Genomic DNA, 27,350 nt, shown 5'->3' with positions numbered 1-27,350 from the left:
CTTCCGCACTGTGCTAGCACAATGCGCACTTCAAGCACTGTGCTGTGCTGTGCGCACAGTATGATGTGCTGTGCGCACAGTGCGCACAGTAGCACTTTACCCAACACTAGTCTAGACACATCTAGATGTTTCTACAGCTAATACTACACCATTTTCATTAAACTTTTATACATGATCATTTGATGCCCATTTGACAACCCCACAAAAGCGCTCCAAAAAGGGCACCAACTCTCCCATCAACCTCAGAATGTAAAGTGAAATCTAATAAGCGTAGCTTTTATTTTTAGCAAGCACTTTAGCGACAGCAACATTGCCGAGATTAAGCTGCTCTTCATCAATAAATCATATTGATGGAGAAACATCCCTCTTTCACGTCCAACGTCCCCCAAGAGCACCCGCCTCTAATACTTCCGGACAGGCGTTGGATAAGCCGTTGAAGAGCGGACCCTACGACCGATCAGTCTGTTCGATGAAGGAACAGCACTTAATGTGGCTCCCAGCTTGGCTCAGGCCACCGATTTGGCACTAATTTTACATGGAGTGATGGTGGTGGTGGATGAGTATAATTTCCATTAGCGAGGCAGCAGATGCTTTCCGAGCCGTCCTGACCTTTTGGCTGACGCGCACAAAGCGAATGTGACGGCACACAAAACTTTGACGAAACCCAAATGCTATTACGCCGGTTTCGGGGGGCGTTCGGAGTTCGGGGCGTAAAGTTTGCTGCACAAACCGAATCAAATCAGTTCGGCACCAACTGATGACCTCATGTGCTGTATCGTCGCTGGTGTCGTCGGCGGTGAGAGTTCTTTTCATTTAGCCTGATGAATAACCCGATTCGATTCGAGGTACGCCGGGAGAAAAGAATCTTCTCGACACGTAAGTAAACGAAGGAGAACAAAAAGGGAAACACAACCAAGCACTCTCGGGGTACATAATGTATGAATGCCGTTCCATTTTTTATTCACCAATTCGTCCCTATTCGGTGTTGTTTGTGGGTGAAATGAGCGACAAAGGTACAGCAAGATACAGCAACAACGAAAAAAGAGACACCAAACCCTCTGCCTCTGGGGTGGTAAAAAGAGGGCCTCATTTACGCAAACCAGAACCTTTTTCATGCTAAAATATTATAATTCAATTACCATGCTGTCATGGACACACGCAGAGATGCATGACATCAAGACAAGATATGTGGTCGGAAGGGACAGAGAAAAACAAACACATGAAAACATCATCCCAAAAGGCTAACTTCAGTGTTTTGACGAAGCAACTCACCGGTTAAAAGCTTTCGCAACCGAGTTGACAAAGATTCTGCAAAAGCGCAAATTCCTCCCCAAAAGGTCACTTTTGAGGCTCAGTTCGCTCTGCATCCCTCACTAAGTTTTTCCTTCTTTTTTCGTATTAGTTTGTTGTGTGTTTTCTTGGAAGCTTCCCCCCGGGGGATAGCATAGTGCCGCCAAGGAGGCAAACGCCAAACGCGTAATGGTGTTATTATTTTCCCGGAGCGCTTCCTGTTGCGGCTGCTGCTGCTGCTGTTGCTGCTGCGTATCCGATGCTGATGCGAAAACCTTGAGATCCATGAAAAAGACAACTGATTGGGTGCTATTTTTAGTCTCCGTCTTCTCCGTAGCGCATCAAATTGACTGATATGTTTATATTTTCGGGCTAGTATCATTTTTCCACTCTCTCTCTCTCTCTCTTTCTCTCGCTCTGTCGTGTGGCTGCTTCCTTTCATCCTGCTCAATCCCGCACGCAGGATAAACAGTCTTAAAACAACAACTTTGTAGGGGGGGATGGAAGGATGACGAAGATGATGGGCCAGTCCCATGCTACCGCTTCCCGGGCACGACCATCCCGGGTTTTATCAAAACAAAATAGAGAAATTCGCATACGAAGCGAAAACAATCTGCTCCGTTCGATCGAGCACTTCGAGGGTGCAACCAGGGAAAGGAAGCCAACGGACTCGCTGCAATAGAGTGTGTCTAGTGGCTGTTGTTTTTCAATGGCAGCGCCCACACACAAAACCACTGAACGCTTTTGCCATTGACCACGTTTTTGCCATATTGGCGGCGGTGACGGTTCGTGGCACAACACGCGGTTTAACGCGGTTTTGCCTCGTGCCCGGAAGGGACTGTGTTTCGTTTGGTGGATCGTTTAATTTCGGATTACGCTCACCAGCCAGCCAAAGAGCTGGACCGAAGGCTGGCAGGTAACCGATTTCTCTATTGAGACACATCGGCACGGAAATCGTATCTCCCCCGCTCCCGTTTGAGGTAGGATATTATTAGGACCATCAATTACACTCCAAGTTGCGTGATCGTCTCTACGATCGGTGGTCTAGCAAGCACGAAGAAACTTAATACTGAAGATACTAACACATGCTCATGTTCGCGTAACCCACCCGTTGCACAATCCGGTTCACTGTGTGGTAAAACCCGTGCACCGGACACACACACACACACACACAGTCCACCCGGAGTCTCATGCTGCCGCCCTGCCTGGCTCAAAAAAAGGGATACAACGTGCTGTACGGCAGGACGAACATGCTGTGTTACGCCGATGTTGCCGGGACTGTTGCCGTTGGTAACGGGGCGTATATGCGCGTATAGGCTCACGCTGAAAGCATCTGCGTAAACATGTGCACGGGAACAGGTTCAGTGGGAAAAGTATGGGAAGAAAATGTGTGTGGGTGTGTGTGTGGCGCGGATTGAAGCAAATTGAAAACTCAAAGAAGCGCTGTTTCGTCGTCTCCCGGGACGGGAAGGAAAGACAGGCAGCTAATTTTAAGCATCTTCACTACAATGTGGCCAGCACGGCCTGCGCCTGTTTGTAGGCACCGTGCCGGAAAACGTTTCCATTCCGGGTGGTCCTGCATATCCTGGGCCGTGTTTTATTCACATTTTTTACCGCTGCTGCGTATATGCGTTTGCTGAAAGGGTTGTGCGCTGATGGTTGTGCCGTCTTCACAACGTGACCATTCTTCATTACCCGGCTGGAAGAATCGGAGGGGATGGAAGTTGGTTGTTTGTGTAGCTTCTTTTGCAATTCACCGGATGCTGGAGTGGCACATAATTGCTACCGACCAATTCTAAGACTTTGTTTCGTTTTGCAGACATTATTTTCAGACTTTAATTTGGCATCTTACAGACAACGTTGAAGGTGGTGGTTAGGCCCACCTTCCTGTGTTATTCAATTCGTGGTAGAATCGTCTGGAAATAGACTTCCCAATTTTTGCAGCCGGAAACTAACCTCGCCACTAATGAGACTTCAAATTGCTTTTTCTCAAAACGTGAATTACACAAGCTAAAAATAAAATAAACTTCCTCAATTTTTTGGCCACTCCCTTTGCTTAAACGCCACAGCACACAAATGAAGGCCCATTTTCTTGCGGTTCCAAATCAACAGACTCCCAGGATGCGTTGCTGTGGGACTGAGTTACCTATTACCTATTTACCCATGGCAACCATTAGACAAAGTGTAGCCAAGTTGTGGTTTGCCGTAGAGCAGATGATATTCACGCAGTGCCCGCCAGGGTCGATGACTGCAGGTGATACGCGATACACTAAAGCGGGCGTGATGGCGCGCCCATTTTCGAACCCCATTTTTTCGGAAACTGTAATCGGAAACTGTTTTGGCGGTCGCCATGACAAACACTCAAACACACACAGTACATTTCGGGGCGATTTATCTGTTTTTCTTGTAGCGAGAGTACAAGAAAGAGAGATGGTAATGCTTATTTGGTGGTTGAATATGATTCTTGCTAATGCCCACCTAAACTGGTTGGTCTAGGTCGGGGATTGTAGTCACAGAGATACGATAATAAGGTAATTTTTTAGTTCCAATAGATGATGCTTATAGTGACGGGAGTGTCCTACTGTTTGATGTTTGTACTTCGAAATTATCGCTCATCGCTGCGAAGATACATACGAACATACGAAGAGTCGGCGGCAAAAGGAGCTTAAGTAAAATTGAAGCAACTACCATGTCCTCCACAAAAGTCTAAGTATATAAGCCTCTCGTTCAATTGATAGAATATTAGCTTAACTGCGCTTCTGAAGTTCTTCAACAGACTTGCTATTTATGATACTCTCAGAAGATGTATTCTTAGGTTGCTATAGAATCAGTTGTCTCCAAAATAATACATCTTGACCTATTGCTAAACATCCCACAACAACAAAAGAACTTCTTCTCCCACACAAAATAGATCCTACCATAACCTTTCGACATCACAAGCATTCTTCCAGAAGTTCATTGATCATCTCATAGACATGAGATCATCATAGACATGTAACTAGCAAACGAGCGCTGACATAAGTCTAATCTGTTTAGCCCAGTTCATTAAACCGTCCTGTGCGTTCTCACATTCCGGCCACGTGTCCTCCGGGTCCAGTACAAAGCCCTAGGTAACACTGTCCTTACACAACCTTCACTTTCAGACAGGCCCAATCAAACGGGGCATGTTAATAACCTCACCGCAGGACTGCTTACCTGCTGCTTCAGGGACGTTCCTTCACATTCCAGCCAGCCGGTCAATCCCGACAGCCGTAGCTGCAACCATCCCCCGTTCAATCACAAACGTACCCGTAGGTGGACAGCCGAAATGGCTTCAATCGATTGAACGTATCCCATCCAGCTGACAAACTGACCGATAGGGCGGTTTGTGTGACCCAATGTGGCTGCACATTTCATGGTCACCGAAGCTCACCGTCACCCCAAAACCGGAGTGCTGCCCTTGAGGTGGAGCTTTCGATTAACCGAACCTAAGGTCAGTGCGGTGGGACAAACAAAACCCGCACCGAACTCAAATCCCGGCCACGAAAGGGAACACCCTCGAATAGTAAGCGATAAAACGGGGCAGTTAGTACGTGCTATGCTCGGCTTCCCGGTTTTGGGGTGCGTGGTTCAGGTTCACTGGGCGCAGTGCTCGTGCGTGTACGTGAGCTGCATGCGGTCGAGTCATCGTAATCGTCAGCCGCTGCAGACACATTGGTTGGGCAGAGTGGGAGAGCACTGTTTTGACTGTTCAATTATGAACAGACCGAATTAATCAAACCTATCGAACGGTGCGAGTCTTCATTTTAAGACAGTATAAATAATTAATGCAACCAACCAGCAAGCATCAGTCAGTGCCGTTCGCTACACTAACAAACTGCTCTCAGCCAGCTCAACTGCAAAACAACCAACAGCAACCGCATCAAAATGAACAAGATTGTAAGTTAATTTTGTTGGAAAATACGAAACGAAAAGCGAAAATTCTTCTAACCGTGCATACTTTCTTCCTCCGCAATCTATTTTCTCAGATCTGCCTGTTTGTTGTGCTTGCCGTCGCTGGATGTGCCTGGGCCAAGCCCGAACCGAAACCGGACATCCTCGCGTACAATGTGGCCGGTGTGCCGGTCGTTGCCGCTGCTGCTCCCGCCGTCGCTAGCTATGCGACCGTTTACGAGCAAACGTTCCACGGTAACCTGGCGCCGGCCGCATACGTTGCCTACTCTGCCTACGATCCGTACCTTTCTGCCGTGTCCGTACCCGTCGCTGCCCCCGTACTGCTGCGCAAGTAAAAGCTGAAAGCCACGAGTTTTCGCTGCAAACACCCGACCAAAGCTTTTGTTTGTAAAAAAAAGAGTGCTGTTATTTTTCTGAAATGAAGTTACCGTGAGTTACACTGCTTAGCCAAGGTTTCTTTTTCCGTATTATACATTGATGACAAGGGGCATACGGGTAGTTTATTCGATAGCTGCGTCGGCTCCAATAAGACCGGATGGAATCGATTCCCAGCCAGACTGTTACCGCATAGCAACGCTGACTATCCGACTGATATACAATCTAGAATCATGATTCATCATGAAGGGGCTCAGTTTGAACTAAATGCAACATTTTAAGCTGAATGGAATTCCGTATTAAAAACCCTTAATATTGATACAGACTATAAATACCAAAAAGGAACAACATTGTGTGAAAAGCTTTTCAGAAATAGACCGGGTAAGTTGTCGACTAGTCTGCATACCTTTGTAGAAACTCTCAGCTATACTGTGCGCCTGATGGTATGTTTTAAAAATGTGGCATCAAATTGCATAGCTTAAGGCGATCAGGAAGGCCTCACTAAATGTGTTTATAACGTTTGGTTTAAAAGATTTACTGTAAACAATGACGTACTGGCTTATCCTATCCTATGTTTATGATTCGATTCAAGTCGAAAAGAAATATACTTCAAAGCAAAAAAATCCGTTCAAAAAGATATATTTGAATTGGAAGTCTTTGCTGCTTGAACTGGCCATCTGTACGAGTGGATTGCGTTTACTACTATTTTTATCATTATAAGCAAACAAATAGCAATCGCTTGTATAAAAGTTGTTATTGGTACAAATAGAATACCTAAAACGAAACAATAAAGGCGTTAAATGAGTACATTGTTTGCATTCCACTTAATGCGCACATGCCGATAAATACCTAAAGCTGCCCATAATTATGTCAATGTGGACATATTGGACAACAACATTTTACATGAAATGCTTGACATAATTCTGTACAGGAAAAGCGTCTCATCAAATGAACACGCTGATTATAATTTCGGCACCTCTGTTTTCACGAAAGAAATGCTACCCATTTCTGCGTAAGTTTTCCTTCAAAATAACACCCATAACGGGGGTGCACACGGACTACGACCAATCAAGCCGTTTGCGTGAACCGAGTGTGCCGCTTATTAATACATTTCCGGTAAGATGACTGTACCCTCCATGTGCACTATCGAGACTGTTCGTGGCTGTGCGCGCCTTTCTGCTTTACGAATCGCTGCACCACTTCGCCGAACCCGAAGCCCCGGTGTCCTTAATCAGGGGACAATAAATTAGCACGCCCGGTTGGCGGACGGCCTGATTGGTTAGGCTCCACTCAGCAGATGAGTTTCGCGAAAAGGTCACACTGCCACAGATCAGCAAACATACACATACATCTCTCCTTCGGTATTGTTTTGTTGCCGTACATCGGGGCAAGCATCGCCAAGACACGTCCCGTACGAGGAAAAAAAGGGCAATGAATGGTGGCTTATCATCTTGCTCGCCGCTGGTGTTAAAAAAGGTGGTGTTAATGGGTTCGTTTTCAGTGGAAGAAACGCTTAACGAACTACGGAGAAATAAAGTGTCCTCCGAGCGCTGTCGGAAGTCCCCCCGGTGGGATTAGTCCCTCTGGGGACAGCAAGAGCCTCAACCCGTCCAGCAGACATAACAATTCTTTGAAGTGCAATCTTTTAGCAGAGTTGCTTATTTTGCAGTTGAGAGAGAGAGAGTAAAAAAGAACAAATAACGAGCAGATTGTGTTACATTTGTGTACGTGTCGTTGCTGTGGCTTAATCAAGACCCGATCTATCATCCAGACCCGCCGCGCGTTCGTGGAAGTTTGAATTGGAATTGGTTTTTGTTTGGCTTTCATTTTATGGCCCAGTAGATTCGATGAACCGGGTGCGTAAATGTTGAATTACTTCACTAGACAAACCATCTCGTACTGTGTTACATGTGTTTTATTTACTGTCCTGAAAAAGTGGCAGTAAAATTTTCAGATCAATCCTTCAAACATCACACACTCGAAGGGACTACCTTTGGCGTGGATGAAAGTTATTTTCCCCTAAGGTACCGCACTAGCAATGACGTCAGAAGATTCTGTTGTTACGTCCCTCACGACGATGCTCGTCAGCGTTTTCACAACAACTTTCGTGAAGTAAATCTGGCAGGCTTTTGTGTTGTGACAGGTAGAGGAACGGGCCGAGCAGAGCATAGTAATCGCACTAAGAACATCCGCCTCGGTGAAGGTGACACAAGATTTTGGAGGAAGAAAGAAAAAAGGAATCACAATCGTCTACTACTCTTTGATGTTTGGGACGTGTGTGATAGTAGGTCGTAAAAGTTTGTCCGTTTGTTGCGTGTTTGCAAAGCCAGAAGAGCATGCACGACGAACTGGGTTTCTGTTTTGCTAGGCAACAGTACTAAATCCGAATGGTGGGGAACGTTTTGTGTCAGTGTTTGCATAATTAAAGTTTACATTCCCCAGGCGAGCGTTTCACTTTACGGCGTGTTAGTCAGCTTTCATTTTGTATGCGGCTAAACAAGTACGAAAAGTACTTCAATGGGATTAACATCCGCTCGATACGTTTTGCAGGGCTGTCTATGGCCTCTGTTTACTTTAGTTTTATTTTTCTGAACATTATTATCAAATATAACAAAGTTGTAAACTGAACAAATAAAGTAAAGAGAACATTGTATCTTGCAAAACGCGGTGCTTCGTGTGACTATTTTGCACGACACGACGATTATAGCAAAGTTTGTAGTGAGAATAATAGTAAAGACTGGAATATATTGCATACTTTCAGGGAACTTTAGTAAGAAAGTGTATTCAATCGCCTAAAGGTATGCAAGCTACTTGCCATTATCTGTACTACTCAAGGATAATGTATTTAGAAGGTTGATTTTTATCGCTTTTGCTGGGCGACATTGTGGGGGACATCTGTCACTCTCTGCATACAAATTTCATTACCCCGCACCACCCCTCCCCGATTTTTATACTGGAGCCCCCGGAAGAGAAATGTCAAGTCGAGAAATGTCATTTTGCTCTGAACAACTTCACCTTGTCATTTATAACACCTTGGTACTACTCCACCGTTCCACATCTGGAACACGGCGTCATGCAAATTGCATACTTTTAGGCGCATTTTCAGCTTATTTAGCGCTTCCAAACATATTAAAGATCGTATTTTTATTTGTCTGCCTTGAACCATAAATATATCTACCTCGTTAGTTACCCGACCACGATGGTCGCCACTGTATCTGTGCAAAAATCATCATACAAATCAATTCAGCCGCACCATTAGTTTGTGGCGATGAATCGACGAACCAAGCAAAGGTCACTCAGTTCAATCGTCGGGGCCTGCACCGCTCAAACAAGTTCCAAGGTCGGGTTGACTTATGGGCGTCTCGAAACGTGAACGCTGTAAAGTTCCAGTAACGTGTTTCGCTAATTGCCGTGCGGTACAGTAGCAGCAGCAGTAGCAGCAGCTCGAGGAAAAACGCACGCAGCAGCTTCCTTTTGCCGATAAACATGAGCATCATCCATGGTGATAGCGAACAGCAGCATGCGGGCACACTGCCGACGTTCTCCATCATATCCCACACTGCTGCACGCGTTCACGTGGGCGCGTACTCGGTACATGCCAGCTTGGGTGGCTTGGAATTTGCATCGCACCAAGAAGCCTCCCGCCAGGCGACTGTAACACGGGCCCTTAACGTGCATTGTGTTGTTAGGAGAAGGCGCTTATCATCCGGGAACCATAAATCGACACACCATCACAGCACCTCCCTCGTCTTGTAACGAATCCATAAAACTGAGCGCCAAAATTGAATGTTTCGCAAGGTGACACGTTCAAAATAGGCTGAAATTGTGTCACGTTCTTCAAAAAAAAAGCACGACCATAGAACAATCTGTAGGAGTTTGTTGTTTCACCACCTTGCACAGTCTAAAAGCAGCGTCCCGAAATTCCCATCCACACCGTCTGGCTCGCACCCTCTCCCACCTTCCCGTTCAAGGACGCCCGCTCGGACGCGAAAAAGTAGGTCAACCGAATGACGTCACAGTGTTGACGTAGGTAGGTATTCACGGGACTTTCCCCGGGAAGCAAGCCTCCCGGATCCTGTGCATTGGGTGTGGCAGGACTTCGGTTCTGCGGTGCGGAACTTTCCCACGCTGTTCGTAGGCTCGGCACGGACACCGACGGGCAGGATGTGGTCCCGTGGAATCGGGACAAAAATCTAGGTCAACACGCTGGCTGCATCCGTACCGTATCATTTCAGCATCGCTTCCTCTGTCTCGGTCGCTCTCGATGAAGGACCCTCTTGTAAAAGGGGGGTGATCCATCTTGCTGAAAGTGCTGTTTCGGAAGGGTAGTTTGTGTTTAGTTGGAAAGCTCATTTGACACACACACATTCACAAAAAAAAAAACATAACCCAACAGTTCCGGTCAGAGTGGCTTAATGGGTGACTACATACATCGGGCCCAGATGCCGTTCCGTGTTTGCTGTGTGTTGCGACTGCCGGATTTTCCAAACCCATCGGATGACTGATTGTTTGTTTGGCTTCGCCACATGGCAGCATTGTGCGCGTGCTGTGTCAAGCTACGTTCCAATCCGCACGTAGACCAACCGACCGCGACGAGTTGTGAAGGTCTGCATCCCAAATCTGGCACACTGTTACTGCGTTCGATCTGTTCTAGGCCGTCTGGGCCTATACATTACCAAAACTCTCAAGGATGAGCTGTGTGCGAGTGTGTCTGTGTGCTAATCCTTCAGCACGACTTTCCAATGGGCCCTTCTGTGTAGCTTAACCTAGATTCTCAAGGACAATAGGATACATAAATTCTGGCCAGACTCCGCTTCCGTTCGACTTTACCTTCAACAAACGATTCTTCGAAATTAGCGAGCGGATACAAGGCTTTCCTTTATCCTTTTTCGGTTGCTAAAAACGCCAAATCGCTGTCACTCTTTCCCTTTGGCCTTCTAGTTTAACTGGCTCGTTTGTGTGTGTGTGTGTATGTGTGTGTGTGTGTGTGTGTGTGTGTGTGTGTGTGTGTGTGCGTGTGTGTGTGTGTGTTTGTAGACACACACATTAACACCCTATAATTAGTTCGCATTACGTAGCATAATCACGTGGATCGATTCGACGAAAGTTGATGGAAGGGGATGTGTTGAATATTTAATTGAATAAGATCTCAAGACTATTCCGGCCCTGCAACACCACTACATCATTGTACCCGCGGTATGGCGAATTAACACTTCCCGGAATTAATCCTCCAAGGTGGTTCCGAGAAGGTGTTTGCTGTTTTGGGACCACCGGTAATGGAAGCTTTTGTGTGTAACATTTCCAAGAAATTTCGAGGCAAGTAAGCGCAGATAAATGTATTTAAAAAAAACTCCATAGAAACAATGCAAACTTTAAATTAATTGTTTAGTTTTCCAAAGAATTTAAACAAAAAGTTTTATGATTGTCTAAAACAAAAACTGATAATGGTTGTAGTCATACAGCAGCGCCTGTTAGCACCATGAAGTTTTAATGAGTAAAGTGTCTTCAAATATGACGTCATTGTTTTGCATGCATTCAGGCGTTTTGTTAGTATTTTGTTGCATACATGTAGGCGCCTTGAAGAAGGCACAGGAAGCGAAGTAGTAATTGTATTCTGATTTGCATCCAATCTTCGGAAGAGCTGTTTATTTTTCTCTACTAGGCCTCTGTTTGCAGCCCTGCCGATAAATTATAATTCTAGTAAAAAAATAAAATAGATAAAACAAAGAAAAATATTGAAAAAGGAAAGCAATGTGAATTCTTATAGAAAATAATTGAATAATAGAGATTAGAATTACCAACAACGCAAGTAAATGGAAAATCGAGAACTCATCCAACTAAATACCAAATAAATAACAACAAATCACTCGTAAATGTCCTTCCGATTGGACACCAAGTTGTGAGCAAATCATACTTTACCCCTCCCTCCTTTTCCGCCGTGCAATTTAACCCTAATAGCAGCCGCATCTGAGCCCCATCACCCAGATGGGCAACGTACCGCATGTAACGGCGAATGCATTTCCACACCCGCACGGCAAGAGTGAAAGGAGTGAAAGGACACGGTGCGGTGCCGTCTGCTCGGCAAAAGGTCGGTCGGTAGGACGGTCGAAGTGGATCAAGGTCACGTTGGGTCTGCTGCGCTGCGCGGCCCAACGGACAAAACAATCGCAATTGTCGCAACACAGTCCGTCGCAACCAGTTGTGCAGGGTGCAGGGTGCACCCGGGCACGATAAGTGCCACAAGACCATCTTCGCTTCATTATGCTCATTTCCGTGCTACGGCACCGCAAGAGGTCGAAGGTCACGTGCGAATGGACCGTTCTTGCGTGGCCGTTTGTGCCGCTAGCTGGATGCTGAAACGGTAGATAAATGAACGCGTCATTTCCGGAAATATTCATCGCTCACACAAACACATACACCGTCATTGAAGACACAGCCTAGGAGCGTGGGTGGGGAAGGTAGGAATAGATAAGACGCTCATTTGCTTGAGCAGTGTTTTCACGGTCAATTCGCTTATCGCAGGTCAGGTTTAGATATGATAACGCATTTACTAAAGAGCCGCTTTGCAGGTGGAAGTTTTTCCTATTTCTTTTACTACAATCTCTTGCCTGTCACCTACGCAGCTTCGTAAAAACAATGTGCCACCTCATATGGTGGGTGAGTTTCAAGGTGTAATTTATTAAATTTACACCATCGCCCGAAGGCCAATCTGTACTTGTTACCGGTCGCGACTGGCAGACAGCAATGGTCGTTTGTCGGTGGTGACTTTTAGCCAGCAGGCTAGGTCAATGGTGTCGTTTGCTGGAGCATAGCACGGGTCACCAGGACCGGCATTACCGGTCTTTTTGCTGGTGCGGTATGATGGCGAATATTAGCCTCGAGCGCAGTGGTGGGCAGATTACTGTTTACTTGCACAAGAAACGGGCGAGAAAATAAAGGACACACAAATAAAGCTACCCACAAATAGATACGAGACACAGGACAGATTTCATCGAGCTTTTCACAGGTTAGTGGGTCAAGCTGCCGAGCTGATGGGCGTAGGTGATGTACGGTTTCAGGTCGGTGGCAGTTTCCATCTGGGTAGACGGATTTAAAGATAGTGGATGATCGTTTGATCCGCTTAACATTGAGATAAGGATCTATTACGAGGAGTCGGAGGCTGATGAAAGGTCCTTGAGTTGTGTATTTCTCCTTTTTACCGTCATCTTTTGACGATCCCTGTCCAATAATGCTTCTTTGGGTAGATGTTTTCATTTGATTTTGTCACATTTTTAGCTTGAGTTCATTTGCTGTTTAGATAATATGTTATTATACCATCCTATCCCTAATTGTTATAGTACTCAAACCAACAAGCTAAAGCCAAGCTACTATTAAAGCGCCCAAAAGTATGCTAATTGAACATGTGAAAATAAAAGGTATACGTTTAGGCGCTTTCAAAAGATACACTATGTCACCAGTTTGTTATTGTATTGTTGTAGCACTATCAGCTAAACTATAGAACGTTAAAATTACAATTAAATGCATAAAATATCAATAAAACACAACACTATACATAAAAAAGGGATTTCGTTCATGCGAAAGCAGCCACACACAAATAAATGCAAAGCATTGCCCGTTTAGTGTCATTACCACAAGGGGCCATTTCCCTAGTCCACGTGCCACACTTTTCAGCTTAATAAAGCACAAGAAAGGCAAACAAATCAACCAGTACCGAGCGGCACAGCGGTACCAGCAAAAACAACCAATTGTGACGATTGCGTGTGGGCATTCACTTTCAGACTTCAAACAAACCTTTTGAAGCATACTATTTAATAGCATCACAAGCGGCACAAATGGAGCGGAAAGCGGCTGGCGAACGTCACGCTTTTCCACGCCGGTAAAAGCTCCAGTTGTCGCGCGCTGGTTTTACCGCGGTCGTTCGTCTCGCGGGCTGCCGTGAGTCACGTGCCACGTGCAGCGTGAAAAATCACATTTCACCGCCCGCCGCCAGCCGCCCGCTCTGGCTCGTTCCAGCTGCTGGGGCACTATTTTTAAGGCATCGTGGAAAGGACCGTGCGTATCAATTGCGGCAAACGCGCGGCAGAAATGCTCGAACACGTTTTTCGCGCTCCACAAAGGGTCAGGGGTTGAAAGCACATTCTAGCACAAAAGCAAAACATGGAAAACTAAGGAGAGAGAAAGTGTGTGTGTGTTTGAGGGAGGGTTGTTGTGAACCACTAGCTCCTATTGTAAGGCTGCGGACCGGCGAATGGACTTTTTTTTATCATCGAGAATGGGTCCCATTTAGTGGTGCGTTTGTATGGATGCTTTCCGCCCTGAAATTCTCCGGATTTTGATGGAAAATTGATAAAACGACGGTTGGTTTTCCTTGCTCGAGCGGGGCCGGATATTATGTCATGCCGCAGTTACGGCAGTGGGCAGTTTAGATAACGCTAGAACCCACATCCCACAACAACTGATTGGGCCGACCAGCATGACGCATGACGTGGTTCGCACTGTCAACATTCTAATCTAGAGATTAAAGCCTTTTCTGTGTGGTTTGCGGTTGTTCAAACGGGAAACGATTAAAATCCAAACAACTGGCCCTGGGTTGTGATGGAGGAGGTGGAGACATTCTGAGGTAGTTTTGCCAAAGCAGTATCTATTTTCAGCAAATGATTCGATGAAATGGAACAGTGCTGCATCACGTAATATGTTGCATCATGCGGTGTTGATGATTAAGCCAGCCATCCTCTCTGCACGGCCGGATGGGAATGGGTGGCTATCAAAATGGCGAACGAGTGCTGCGAAAATTGCAACTCCCGCAAGATACGCATACGGCGAAGGGAATTATTTTATCCTCACAGATGAAAATCATGACAATTTTTGCAATACCAGCAAGCGTTCTTCTGGCAACGCATAATAGAGAAGAGCTACTTCACCAGACAATCTCTCGCCGATAAATTAGATCAAAACAAGGTCCAAAAATAGCATATTGCATTCAGTTCCGCACTCGATTGTACTGGTTGAGGGAGGGAGGCTGTGCTGTAACAAAGTACTATTCAGTAATTGCAACAACAGATGTGCCGGTATGTATCCGTACGGTCAACATGTTATCAACATGTTATCATTCAATCGATTCGTGCGAGGTGTACGGTACGGTTCGGGCACATCCTGCCCCGTTCGAGGTCAGCTCTGCCGTCACCGAGCAGCAGGATTAGATGCGTTCCATAACGTACCTATCGGTCAGTACCGTTGATTATTACGGTGACGTCGTTGCATGCACGAGAATGTTCGCGTCGTTTCCCGTGAATCGAAATGTATGGATATGTGCTCTGTGTGCCATTCCATTGCGTCAATTTCTGTGCGCAAGAAAAGATCGAAGCAGTCCTCCGAAATGAAAATACCGTCATTCTGTGAGCTTTTATTAATATAGTACTCTGAGGTAATGCATTTACTGCAGTACAAATAAGTGCGGTAATAGTGGAAGCTGAAGAGTAAATTTAATTTTAATTGCATTTTTCTTGCCTTATACCATTTGCTTTATAATTAATTATATTTTTTTTATGACCGCAAGGCCAGGCGAGGTGAAATATACAGCTAAATGAACTATTTGACAGGTGAAATGTCTTTCAGATAACTTATCACAGCAACCAGCTGATGTGCCATGTAAACAAATAACTTGTACAAAATCGCAAAAAAAACTTCAATATTAGGTATTTCATTAATTTTCAGTCAATAGTTCATCATTTCTTCCCATTTGTAAATGTTCCGCTTAAGAAGACACTCTTTTTAAGAGATTTTCGAAACCGGATGTTGTATCTCCTCCATCCTGTCAAAAATTTCGCCTGACAAATAGTTCATTTCGCTGTATATATCACCTCGTCTGGCCTCACGGTAAATAGCTCTTTTTTAGCGAATAAAACGCCTGAAGGTATGCAAAATGTTAACTAGGTAAATTATGTTAGTACTAAGGTGAATTAAAATTATCAGGTGGTAGATAAGGGACTTTGGGGGGTCGCCATAGTTGAGGAACTTTACGTCATTTTAAAACCGTTAACTAATGGTTGCCGCACACAATGGTAGATAATGAGGATTATTGTGAAAATTGAAAAAACTAATGATTTCTTAATTTTTATCCTCAAAAATATCGAAAACACAATAAATTATAGAATAAATACACGGAATAACACGAAATAACACACTTAAATTTATGTTTTAATGTTAAATAGGAAGTCTCGAAGCCCAAAATATATTTTTTAAGCATATTTAATCGAAAAAATGGAATACATAAATTTTATGAACAAATTAAATAAATGTAAACAAAGTTTGAATCCTGGGGACTTTATGTCAAGTGACGAATTGGCAAAATGTGAATCAAGATTCCATCACCTGATATTTTTAAATCCATCTTGGTTAGTACCATAGTCATTGAGAGTTTTTTTAAACGTTATGAAAAGAATAACGTCTCAGTCCTTATTTAATGAACCAAATGCATAAAAAAAGGGTACTTACTTACTTATCCGGCGCTACAACCGCTTTGCGGTCTTGGCCTGCCTCAGGAGTGACCGAAACCGCTCACGGTCTCGCGCCTTCGTCTGCCAGTCCGTTATCCCGGCCTTAATGGCGGACGCCTCCACGCCATCTTGCCACCTCAATTTGGGCCTACCACGCCTCCTCTGTCCTTGTGGACGGCCTAAAAAGACTTTACGGGCTGGGTCGTCCGTTTCCATGCGTACAACATGGCCAGCCCACCGGAGCCTGGCGAGCTTAATACGCTGTACGACAGTGAGGTCGCCGTACATCTCGTATAGCTCGTCATTATAGCGGCTCCTCCTTTGTCCTTCCACACATACGGGGCCAAGTATCCTTCTGAGCATCTTCCTCTCGAACGCGGCTAAGAGGGCTTCGTCAGATTTGGACAGTGTCCATGTCTCAGAGGCGTATGTGAGTACTGGTACTATATAGGTACTATATAGTCCCAGCTTCGTCCGTCGCGACAGATTCTTTGAGGTGAACTGATTTTTCAGGCTGTAGAATGACCGGTTGGCAGCCAGCATCCTTGCGTGCAACTCAACTTCCATACTGTTGTCGTTGCTGACCTTTGACCCAAGATAGGTGAATTCTGGGACGACTTCAAAAGTGCGTTCACCTATCTGTACATCACGCCTACGTAGATTCGGATTATTTATTGGTAGGTCCGCTGATGTTGCCACCATCAGTTTGGTCTTTGCCTCGATTATCTGCAATCCGAGGTTCTCTGCCGCCTGCTCAATCCCTTGGTAGGCTTCTGCTACATAGGAGAGCCGCAGACCAATGATGTCTATATCATCAGCGTATGCCAGGATCTGGGTTGACTTATAGAAGATGGTTCCCGTAGTCTCCACCCTCGAGTCGCGGATGGCCCTCTCTAGCGCCAGGTTGAATAGGAGACAGGCAAGCCCGTCCCCCTGGCGCAGACCCTTGGTGGTAGCAAAAGGTCCTGAGAGTTTTCCATCCACCCTCACCTGGCATGTGACGTTGGTCATAGTCATTCTAACTAGCCTTATAAGTTTGGCCGGGATTCCAAATGAGCTCATGGCGTCGTACAGTTTTACCCTGGCTATGCTATCGTATGCGGCTTTGAAGTCTATGAAGAGATGGTATGTGTCGTTTCTGTATTCAGCCATCTTCTCCAAGATCTGCCGCATGGTGAAGAAAAAAAGGGTACTCAAATTAAAATTAATTAAAAGCAACATTCAAGGATTTTTATCGGGTTCGTTTGGTGTTAGATTCTAGTGCAGCTCCAGCTCCAATATATTTTTAAAAGACTTCAATATGACCGATTGCCGAATTATATGTTTTTAGATCTCCGTAATTAATATAAACAAAAACAGAACAATTTGTTTATAATTAAACACTAATTTCGTCTCTCAAACGCTCGTTAAGCACCAATGAGAATAGATTCACAATTATGTCTTCCTTTCGGCCGTGCTGAACAGCCTAGAAAGCCATTACACCCTTACAGTCAGCGAATATCCCCATTATGGCAAAATAAAAACAAAATAATTTATCAACCATATCGTTTTTACATTGTTGCCATTGTGTTGCTCAAAAGCACGTGGAAAATATTCGGAGAAATTGGCTGCTTTTCGTTTTGTACGTAACACGCCTCACTGCTATTGTTATTACTCCATTCGCTGTATTCCATTTCCATACCGGCAACGTGGCCAGTGCGCATCTTCCCCTACCCAAGCGAAACCGAACGAAGCAGCCATGCTCCAAAACAGCGGACACCTTGGCAACCGCGAATCTACGAAAATGGTGGGAACGCGCAACTACCAGGCGACCAGGACGCAAGGCAAGTCGAACAAGGCCGCCACTTCCACCGCACCGATATGTTTTCGCCTTGCATGTGTGTACGCTCGCCGCCGACCAGCATAATAATGGCTGGACGGCGATGAATCGCTACACCCAATTACGTCATCGTTGGCAAACACACGAAAAAGACGCGCAAAAGCATGCACGAAGCAGGCGATGAAAAAATGCGGCACCGTGGAAGACGGGAAGGGAAGGCGAATGTGGATACTCTCTCCCTGATGTCCGGGCATGCCCGGCGACGCTGCTGGCGTGTGCGCCTGTGTGCACACACACACACACACACGTACACACGCCCGGCGGCAGCGTTTTGGCGCAAAGGTGGCGCGCGTCGTCGTGGTGCGCCCCGCGCGAGCAGTGTGTTGCATCCGTGTCTGTTTTTTTATATTTCTTCTGTGGCGTAGGGTTCAACCCGGCCGGCGTACCGAATGCGCCGTCGTCGAAATATACACAGGGCCGCGCCGTCAGCGTGCACGAGTTTGCCGGCATCGTTTCGGAATGCGCACGAGTTCCACCGGTAACAGGGCCGCAGAAGCGAAGGATGACGTCGCACGAACCGAGTACGGGAAGGTCGGCGAGGACGTGGAGAGGAGTGGACGTGAAGCCTTGCCTTGCCATCGGTACGTTACACGTTTGCGAGAGAGGATGAAGCGGAAGTGTTAAGGGTTGCCACGCGGAGGCCGCCGTGTTTTGGCGCCAGCGCTCGCGCGCAGGGCAAGTGTCCTCGTTGCGCGAGTCTCGGGGTTCAATGGCCCCCGGCCAAGGAAGGGTTGTGTCTTTTGACACACACTCACGAGCGATGACCTACTACTTTTGCCTGCAATTGTCACCTGTTGCAGTGGACCCACCCCAGTGCGGGTGAGCCGCACAAGGACGTTGTTGCAGCGCGGTTTTGGCTGGTAAAACGCGGCAAAGATGGCCAATGAGCAAACGTGTGTAAGGTGGTTTGCATGACGGGCAAATGTGGACAAGTGGGTTGAAGGGATAACATTAACACGTGGCAGCGAGAGTGACAAGCAACACGCCAACCCAATGGAGGAAGGGAAACGAAGAGCTTACACCGAGACATGGCAAAAGAACGTACAAACAAGGTGGGCTTCACCGTGCATTTTTTATGCGATCTAGGAAGCACTCTGCTCGCAAACTTTCACGTACGTGCAGCAGAAAGACGAACTTTATTTAGCGCTCACACTCCGTGCTGGCTAAAAATAGATTTTCCATCAGCGAGAGAGATATGGACCGCTAAAAGAAACCACTTCCACCACCCGGAAAGGACGGTACACAACAGCGCGCCCTAAGGCAAGCGTCCCTTACTCGGGAAGTTTTCGTCGTCCTGATTACTCGGAAGGATGGAACGATGGGCTTGTAATAAAACTAAAAACAATAAAGCAATTTTAACTCGTGTGTGCGCGTGTTTTCCGCAGTTGTGAGGATGCATATCCGTAGAAACATAAACAGCGTGCAGCGAATGAAACAATCTGACCTATTCTGGGAAACGTTTAACACTGCCGTCCGTTTGGAAGGATTCCAATACATTGAGTGTATAGTCGATAGGGTGGTGTAGAGAAGACGGTTGTAGAAATCGATTAAGCGAGCAATGAAGCTCGCACATCTCGTGTATCCCATTATTTCCCAGGATAGCACGGCAGCCCATCGAACGCAGCTGTTCATAAATTTTAAAATAAATCCTCCCATAACCTGAATCTATATTTATGTGCGGGGCAGACACTGATGCCGCTGCTGCTGCTGCTGCTACTATCCCTGGCTCGTTGGCACATTTTGTACACACTTTCCCATTTGCTTGCTACTTGGGGCTGGTCATTGGACGCAGTAGTGGAACTGATACTGTTTATTAAGCTCCGGAAGAAATCCAGCAAAAGGAATGTGATTCAGATTGAGTCTCCTTATTAGGGATAACGATGGTATTAGTGCTTATGCAGCACTTGGGAGGGGCTTTGCTCACTGAAGTTTATTGTGATCGGATTGTGATGGATGGGGACGCACGTGTGTTAAAGAATTATTTACGAGTGGCTATATTTAGTGTGTACATTCTACAAAACGAGGCTCTGTAAGCAACAGTTTTGATGCGTTTGAGCATATTTAGGTTTAATAACTTTGACTCTTTTTTAATCGGTAGTCTGGAGCTTACTGCCGAGGTTTGTTCAGAGTAATCGTTTTTTGTGAAGGCCTAAAGAGACCTAAAATCATTGTATTTAACATTCAATTGTATAAAAACATTAAATGTGAAGAGCATTTGAGTGAAATCAATAAAATGAACATTTTGTTACGTAGATTGCATAACTTATGGCGCATTCTAATGTAATGTGCAGAATTTTTTTCTCAGAATAAAAATAAGTGTGAATATGCGGTTCTGCTATGATATGTTATTATGAATTTATACAAAAAGAAATGCTAAATATAGAAACAGATGTAAGGCGAATAGCTTTAAACCTTTCTAGTGAAGAGCGTCTTTAATCTCGAACGATACAGTACAGTACTGAACACCACGAACATTGTATTGCATACCTCTAGGGGCTACGTGCTCGAACCATAATCCGTAGTAGGCTAACACACGTTCCAATCTCACGTCAATGTACTTTACCCACGACTCATGTGCACCACATATGCTTCTTTGAAGCTGTTTCCGCAAATGTTCCGTGATTGAGAAGACATGTCTAGGTGAAGCTTTATAGCGACCTTTCCATACGCAAAACGATGATAAACAAAGTTGCCATTATCACCAACAGTTGCAACCACCGTACAAGCTACACTCCCCTAAGCGGTCTGCTCACGTGAACTATCTATATAACGGTGGACATGCAGACGATACACCACAGCCTAAGGTGTGTCACTGCTCGTATCATCGATGGCCTTCACAAGGGGTCTCGTTTCTGTGTCCACTGCTGTGTTCGATCCAGCTTATCCCGTGACGTTCGAGCCGTGTGTTGTTGTTGTTGTTGTTGGGCAAAGTGCAACCGAACACAGATTTACACCGAAAATGGACACATCCAACCGTGGCTGCACGTGAACGGCCACTTGAAAAGGTCACACGTTCGATTGAGCACAATGCGGAAAGGACAGAGGGACGAGAGTAGGATAAGAGCAGTGCGCAGTCCTTGTCTCTTGCCTCGATGCAGTTCCGGCAGACCCCGGGCAGAAGAAGCATTGAATGCGTACGTTCGTACTAGAGCTCGATGTTCACCTTTGAACTTTATCTTAGCACTGGCACGACATACACACTGCGGTTGCGGGAGGGTGGTATGAACAAATGGATCGGATAAGTTCACGGGATGGGAAAATAAAGTTCAATCGCGCTTCTATGAAAAGTGGGAAAACCGGAATGGACTCCCAGTGTATGTGAGTGTTGTGTGTGTGTGTTATTGTTGCAAGGTTTTGATCAATTGAACGGAACACAATCTCACAACAAATGGTAAGGCATTAAGCTTTCTACAAACTCCAAACAATGGATGGAGCAATGTAGGTAAATAGCCTGAAGAAGGGCATTGTGAGTTCGTTTGTGAGGATGTACGATTCAAGGTAGGAGTTAGCCAGGTGTGTTAAAACTGTACGCAAAATGTCAAAAAGAAAGATGATTCAACGTTTCTAGAACACTTATATGTCAACGGTATCTATTTAGGGATATCAAGCAAGTCAGCAAGAGCTACAAATCAAAAGAAAAGATCTAAAAACAGAAGTCCAAACAAAAACAACTTAAAAACATGACGATACATAGCTGTCAACAAAAACACATCGCAGCAAAAAGGAAAGATCAAGAAAGCCGATGAAACTATTTCCCTCCGTCAGCGCGCGCTCGATTCGCCCTCCGCCAACACCCCACTGCTAATGACGGCATCAGGAATGGCGTCAGAAAGATTAGCAAAAGTTTCCTCATTATGTTGCCGCGCATTAAAATAGTGTGACTGCAAGCTTTGGAGATCGATATTTTTGCATGTAGCTTTGGGGGAGAGTGGCAGCGTGCGTTCGCATATCGGAACCAAACACCGGCATGGGATCTGTGTGTGGTGTTTGTTCATTGCCCTATAAATAGGCTAATTTCACGACGAAGACTTCGATCGGTGTTTTGGATTTTTGTGTGTTTTATCCTTTCCGCTTTCCTACCCTGCACCCCGATGCGATTAATTGAGAATAGGTGCGCTATATTTATCCTTCATCCTAGCGCCTACTGGCCAAACAGAATAGCTCACATACGTGTGCGCATCTGGGCACAGTTTAGGGCTGGCACCTCGCTCTCTCTGTCACACACAGTCTGTTTATCGCACGGAATTAATCTTTTAATAGTGTCCGGGAATCATGGCTGATGACGTTGCTAACTAAAGCCGACCGTTTGGTGGGAGAGTAATTAAGCTCGTATGAGGTTAAAATAGCTTTTTTGAGTGAGCGAGCTAGAATTGATTTTGATTGGAGAACCTCATCAGAGCAGGTTGAATATAAAAATAAAGGCTCAATTATTGGGAGCGTCGTTAATGGCTCAGTTTAGATTTATCTTGTTTCAAAAGTAGCTTAATTAAGACCACAGGAATAGGAAACGAAGGAGATTAATTTGATGAAAATAGCAAAAAAAGCATTCCTCGTCAGCGTTGTTAGAACGCCTAAAGGTATGCAACATATAGGAGTTAAATTATTTATCAACATTCAATAATAACTAAAATATCATAAATTGTGGTTCAGACTTTTGCTAAACATAATATTTCTTGTTTTACATAACATGAAAAAATAATGCAAAATATCACAGAAATCGTTATGATGAAAGTAGAAAAAACATTCCTCGATATCGCCAAAATGTATGCATTAAGATGTTTTAACCGTCATGTGTACGACCGCCTACCCGGGTTAGTTTCGCATCTTTATTCCAAAATAACTTTGGATTAAGAAGTCATATCAACTCCAAATTTTTAACATGCCTCAGAAAAGATGTTTTCAAATCATGTGCAAAGAATTAAAAAAAAATCAAAAATCCTTAAATTTTTTTTTTAATTATTTAAGATTACATACCCTTCACAAGTACAACCGCCTACCCGGGTAGGCCATACATTTTGTATGAAAAAATGCTGTTTTTCGTGGTTACAAGCGTATATCTTTTGAATTACTTGTTAGATTTGAATGAAAACTGTCTTATAGGATCATAGTAATGTTTTATAATATATCATAATAAAATTAGAATTTTAAAAATCCTATCAATATTTTTTTCAATCAAAAATGTGCTGTACCTCCATCACCCCAACCGGCCTTGCCGCATGTTTTGAGAGACGGAACTTTGACAAAACTTATACACTGTTGCGTAGGATTGCGCCCTACACTAGAAAATTATAACTCGCGCAAAAATCAGCACACTCCACTAGCGATGCTTACATTTTGGGTTCGTCCGATGGCTAAATTCACTTCCCCTCTTTCCGTTAATATACACATGTTTCCCAATTATTAGCTAATACAACACCCTTTGACCACATGATTCGCATGACTAACCACGTACATGGCGCTACTCTTAAGTGTGGAGTAGTTGCTTTATCGCCTCAAGATGGCGCTGCTGTTGTATTGTGGCGTAACTAAGGTGTAAATCAAATTACCTATATTTTGGCGCATTTCAATCCTAAACAACTGTTTTAAGTATTATACACCTTAAATTAATTTATATTAGTAGCACCAAATCGTCCACTTTCGGCTGTAGTAGAAAGCAGCATATAAAAAATTCACAAAAACACACAGGAAAATCTAAACCCCCGTACGTAATCACTACCGGTGGGATTTCCTTGCCGGGTTTCTCTCTCACCCTCATCACAACATCCTCATCACATCCTCATGCGATCATGTGCGATTAGTTCCGGCATGGGGTTAACTTTGCGCTCGAAAACAAAAATCAAAAACAGCACATTTTCCCATTATGAATCAGCTACCGAACAACATGTAATATGCAGGCGTTACTCAAAACTCTCCTCACTACACTGATACCGTTAGGAAAGGTAAACAAAAGACCACGAGAAAAAAACGCCCCGCACACACACACACAAAAGTTTCCTGCAAAAGAAATTAATTTTTCACAACACACAACAAACCCGATCAAATTCCGTTTCAGTATGCAGAGCGGTTGCCGCGGCGAGCTTTGGGCAAATTTCCGTACGAGAACTCGATCCGTATCCACAGTATCCGGAGAGCGCGCGCAGTGAAAGAAAGCGAAAAGAACACCTGCAAAAAAAAGGAAAGAAAGAAGGAAGGAGGATTTTTTTCCCGAAGCGCGCACTTTTTGATTGCTTTTAATTCGGAGAGGTTTCCTTTTTGTATCTGCTGTTGCTATTGTTGCCGGGGTGTATGCCGCTGCTAACGAACGAACGAACGCACCCGCCAGAAGCATTCTGCATAATTCATGTCAGCGCCGTGAACGAAAAGGTGAACGGAGTGGAGTGGCTTTTTTTTTTTGTTGTTTGCTGGCCCTCTAAAAGCTTCGCTTTACATCACCGTGGTGCAACGTTGGAAGGAAAATGAAACGATTTAAATTCAAATTTAGCTCCAATGTTTGCAGCCATTCGGGGCCGTGGCAAAGCGCAACACTGTGCACTGTGCATTGTGAATGATCCCGAAGTCACCGGTTGCTCATTCCCGCTCATTTTCGATTTGGTCGTTGCCCACTTTTGGTAGGGATAGTTGGTCGTGATCCTATTATAAAAGTCACACCTAGCCACCGAGTAAGGCATCAGTTGTGTGGCGTACGTCTTCATCTAATCCTCCAACCATCATGGCAGTCATTCGCTCGGTAAGTAATGACTTGTTCGAGCTGCAACAAAGAGCACCTCATAAAGTATCATATCTTCCTTCCAATAGCTCTCCGTGGTGCTGCTGCTGCTGGCAGCTATGCTGTGCTCCAGCACGGAAGCAGGACATGCGGCGTCCTATCTGGCGGCCCCAGTAGCAGCTCCACTCGCCTACTCCGTAGCGGCACCGATTGTTCCTGCTCAGGGTGTCCTGAGGACGGCTTACAGTCAGGTTGTTGGACGCAGCTATGCGCCCTCCTTTGTGCCGGTTTCGACCTCACTCGCTTATGCTGCCGCTCCGGTGGCTGCTCCAGTGGTGAAAGCCGTCCCCACGGTTTATGCTGCCGCACCGGTGGCTGCCCCAGTGGTCAAAGCAGTTCCCACAGTATACGCCGCTGCCCCGGTAGCTGCTCCCATCGTCAAAGCTGCCGTCCCGACGGCTTACGCCGCTGCCCCGGTAGCTGCTCCCATCGTCAAAGCTGCCGTCCCGACGGTTTATGCTGCCGCTCCGCAGCTTGTCGCCGGTCCGGTGCTAAAAACGGTGCGTCCCTATGCCGTTGAAACACCCGTAGCTTACGCCGCTCCAGCCTTTGCTGCCCCGGCCGTACGTGCTGCCGTTCCTGCTCCTGTCTTTGCTCCATCGGTCCTCTCCACCCGTCTAGCGCCGGCAGTTCCAGCGGTTGGTGTTGCTCCCGAGCTCGCGTCAGCTGTTGGTGCACCTGTTCCGGCCAACTCCTTGCCGGGAGTTTTCGATGCACGCGCCGCTGCCCCAGCGTCCCGTGCCGCGGCTGACAACTTTCAGCGAGCTTTCGTAACTGCGTTCGGATCGACGGAAGGCATTCGGCTGCTCGGTGTCGCCGGGGGTCAAGCGTTCGAAGGTGCGCCCACGAACGTTGAGATTGCACGTGCTGCCCCCGGTGGACAGGAGGGTGGCGCTCAGCAGGGTAGATCGTCGTCTCCCGGCACGGTGCCAACTGGACGGGTCGCGTCACCGAATGGACCGGAAAACTTTGGCGTACAGCAACCGCAGCAGCAGCAGCCGACACCTTTTAACGAGTATGGGCTGCCGGTAGCAGCTGGTGCACCTATTAACCCGTAAAAACCAGATGGATGTGGGGTCGGCTTAGTAGCAAAATGGATACCTGAATTACTTGAGATTGTTATAGAATAAATTCCACACATTTAGCTTCAAACATTACGTCAAGTGGCTCTGCTTCATTTCCATGTTTTGCATCTAGATGGCGCTATTAACGATTGACGCCTTTAATTAGGCTATCCTGCAGAGCAAAAAGTTCTTTCATCTTGAAACGAAAAGAGTTTTTCATTTCAAAAAATTGAGTAGATTCTTTTAAAACCAAGCTACCTTTTATTTATCCTTTTGACAAAATTCTAGTCATTTCCAATGTATATCTATATAGTTTCGTCTAGTGATGTGCTCTCTGGGGCGCATCCACCACATCGGTCCGACTCTGACTATTGTTAGTCCGATTCCAACTCTGGCAATATATGAACCAGTAGTTCTGCCCGGATTCGTAGTCGTACAGAGTCATCCGGAGTTGCCCGCAGTCGTTCGGAGTCTTAGTCGTCCAGAGTCATTCGGAGTCGTCCAGAGTCGTCCGGAGTCATTCGGAGTAGTCCGGAGTCATCCGGAGTCAATCGGAGTCGTGCGGAGCCGGAGTCATTCGGAATCGACCGGAAACGGAGTCGGTCGGAGTTAATTGGAGCCATCCCAAGTAACATTTCCTATAGCTGTTACACTTACACATGTCTAAAGAATGCTTTACTATGAGTGTACTAAGCCTTATAGTTTTAACATGTATTTTGAAGATGCTTAACAGACTTTAAAGTTGTTAAACATTTAAAACGTTCTGAAAGCTATTATAAGACTGTCTTATAAGACTTATAAGATGCCTGGCTTTAACAATCCAGTAAACGTATTCTTAAGCATGTTTTAAGACTCGTTATTTGAGACTGGGACATCAAAATCAACTGATCTTATTAAATGGTTATTAAGTCTTGAATGAAAGGAACTTGGAACAAACTATACAGACTGTATCTGAGATACGCTATTAACGCAAATTGTGAAGAAGCGGTCTTCAGCCATTATATATTTAAGTTTATTTTCCTTTTGCTTGCAGTGAGGCGTTATTATTCAAATGCATAAGATTGTTGATTTGTGTATCCAAAACGTGTCAGCCATGGTGATGTGTAGATAAACCAATTCATAATTTACAAGACAAATAGAAAAATGGCATTTTTTAAACGATTTCCCGTCATGTTTATTATGCCACAGCCTTGAAAAAGCTATATTTTTAAAATAATTCATTTTTTAAACTAAAAAGTTGTTTATTATTGAGGCGTTTTGATATTTTTTAAATTATTATAATGTATTTCAACAGTGAAATTTTCTTGGCATGGATTTCTGCTCATACGCGAGCGATTTCAGAATTAGATAAAAATATGAAGGCAACATAATAATTCTCAAATAATTCTCAACCATTATTATTACTTCATAATCATTACTTCATTGCCGTCTCAAGAACATATCCATAGCGCCTCACATCTTAAAGGTCTAGAAATGGTTTTAACAAGTAGTCCTAACAGAATTCTGTAGATGGGCCCTATCAGTCTTCAGAGAGTTTTATTATAGTC

The 27,350-nt window shown here is 45.1% G+C and overlaps 1 protein-coding gene across 1 annotated transcript; it reads left to right on the top strand.

Moving 5' to 3' along the window:
• Positions 1-24,590: 24,590 nt before the first annotated feature.
• Positions 24,591-25,896, top strand: LOC3290045 (calphotin). The gene is made up of 2 exons (XM_556443.4): positions 24,591-24,700; positions 24,769-25,896. Exons 1-2 carry the CDS (start codon positions 24,683-24,685, stop codon positions 25,795-25,797), a joined length of 1,047 nt encoding a protein of 348 aa, XP_556443.4. The 5' UTR covers positions 24,591-24,682; the 3' UTR covers positions 25,798-25,896.
• The last annotated feature ends 1,454 nt before the right edge of the window (positions 25,897-27,350 follow it).

Source organism: Anopheles gambiae, chromosome 2 (genome assembly GCF_943734735.2).
Source record: "Anopheles gambiae chromosome 2, idAnoGambNW_F1_1, whole genome shotgun sequence".
Lineage (NCBI taxonomy): Eukaryota > Metazoa > Arthropoda > Insecta > Diptera > Culicidae > Anopheles > Anopheles gambiae.
This window is presented reverse-complemented; position numbering and strand designations above follow the sequence as displayed.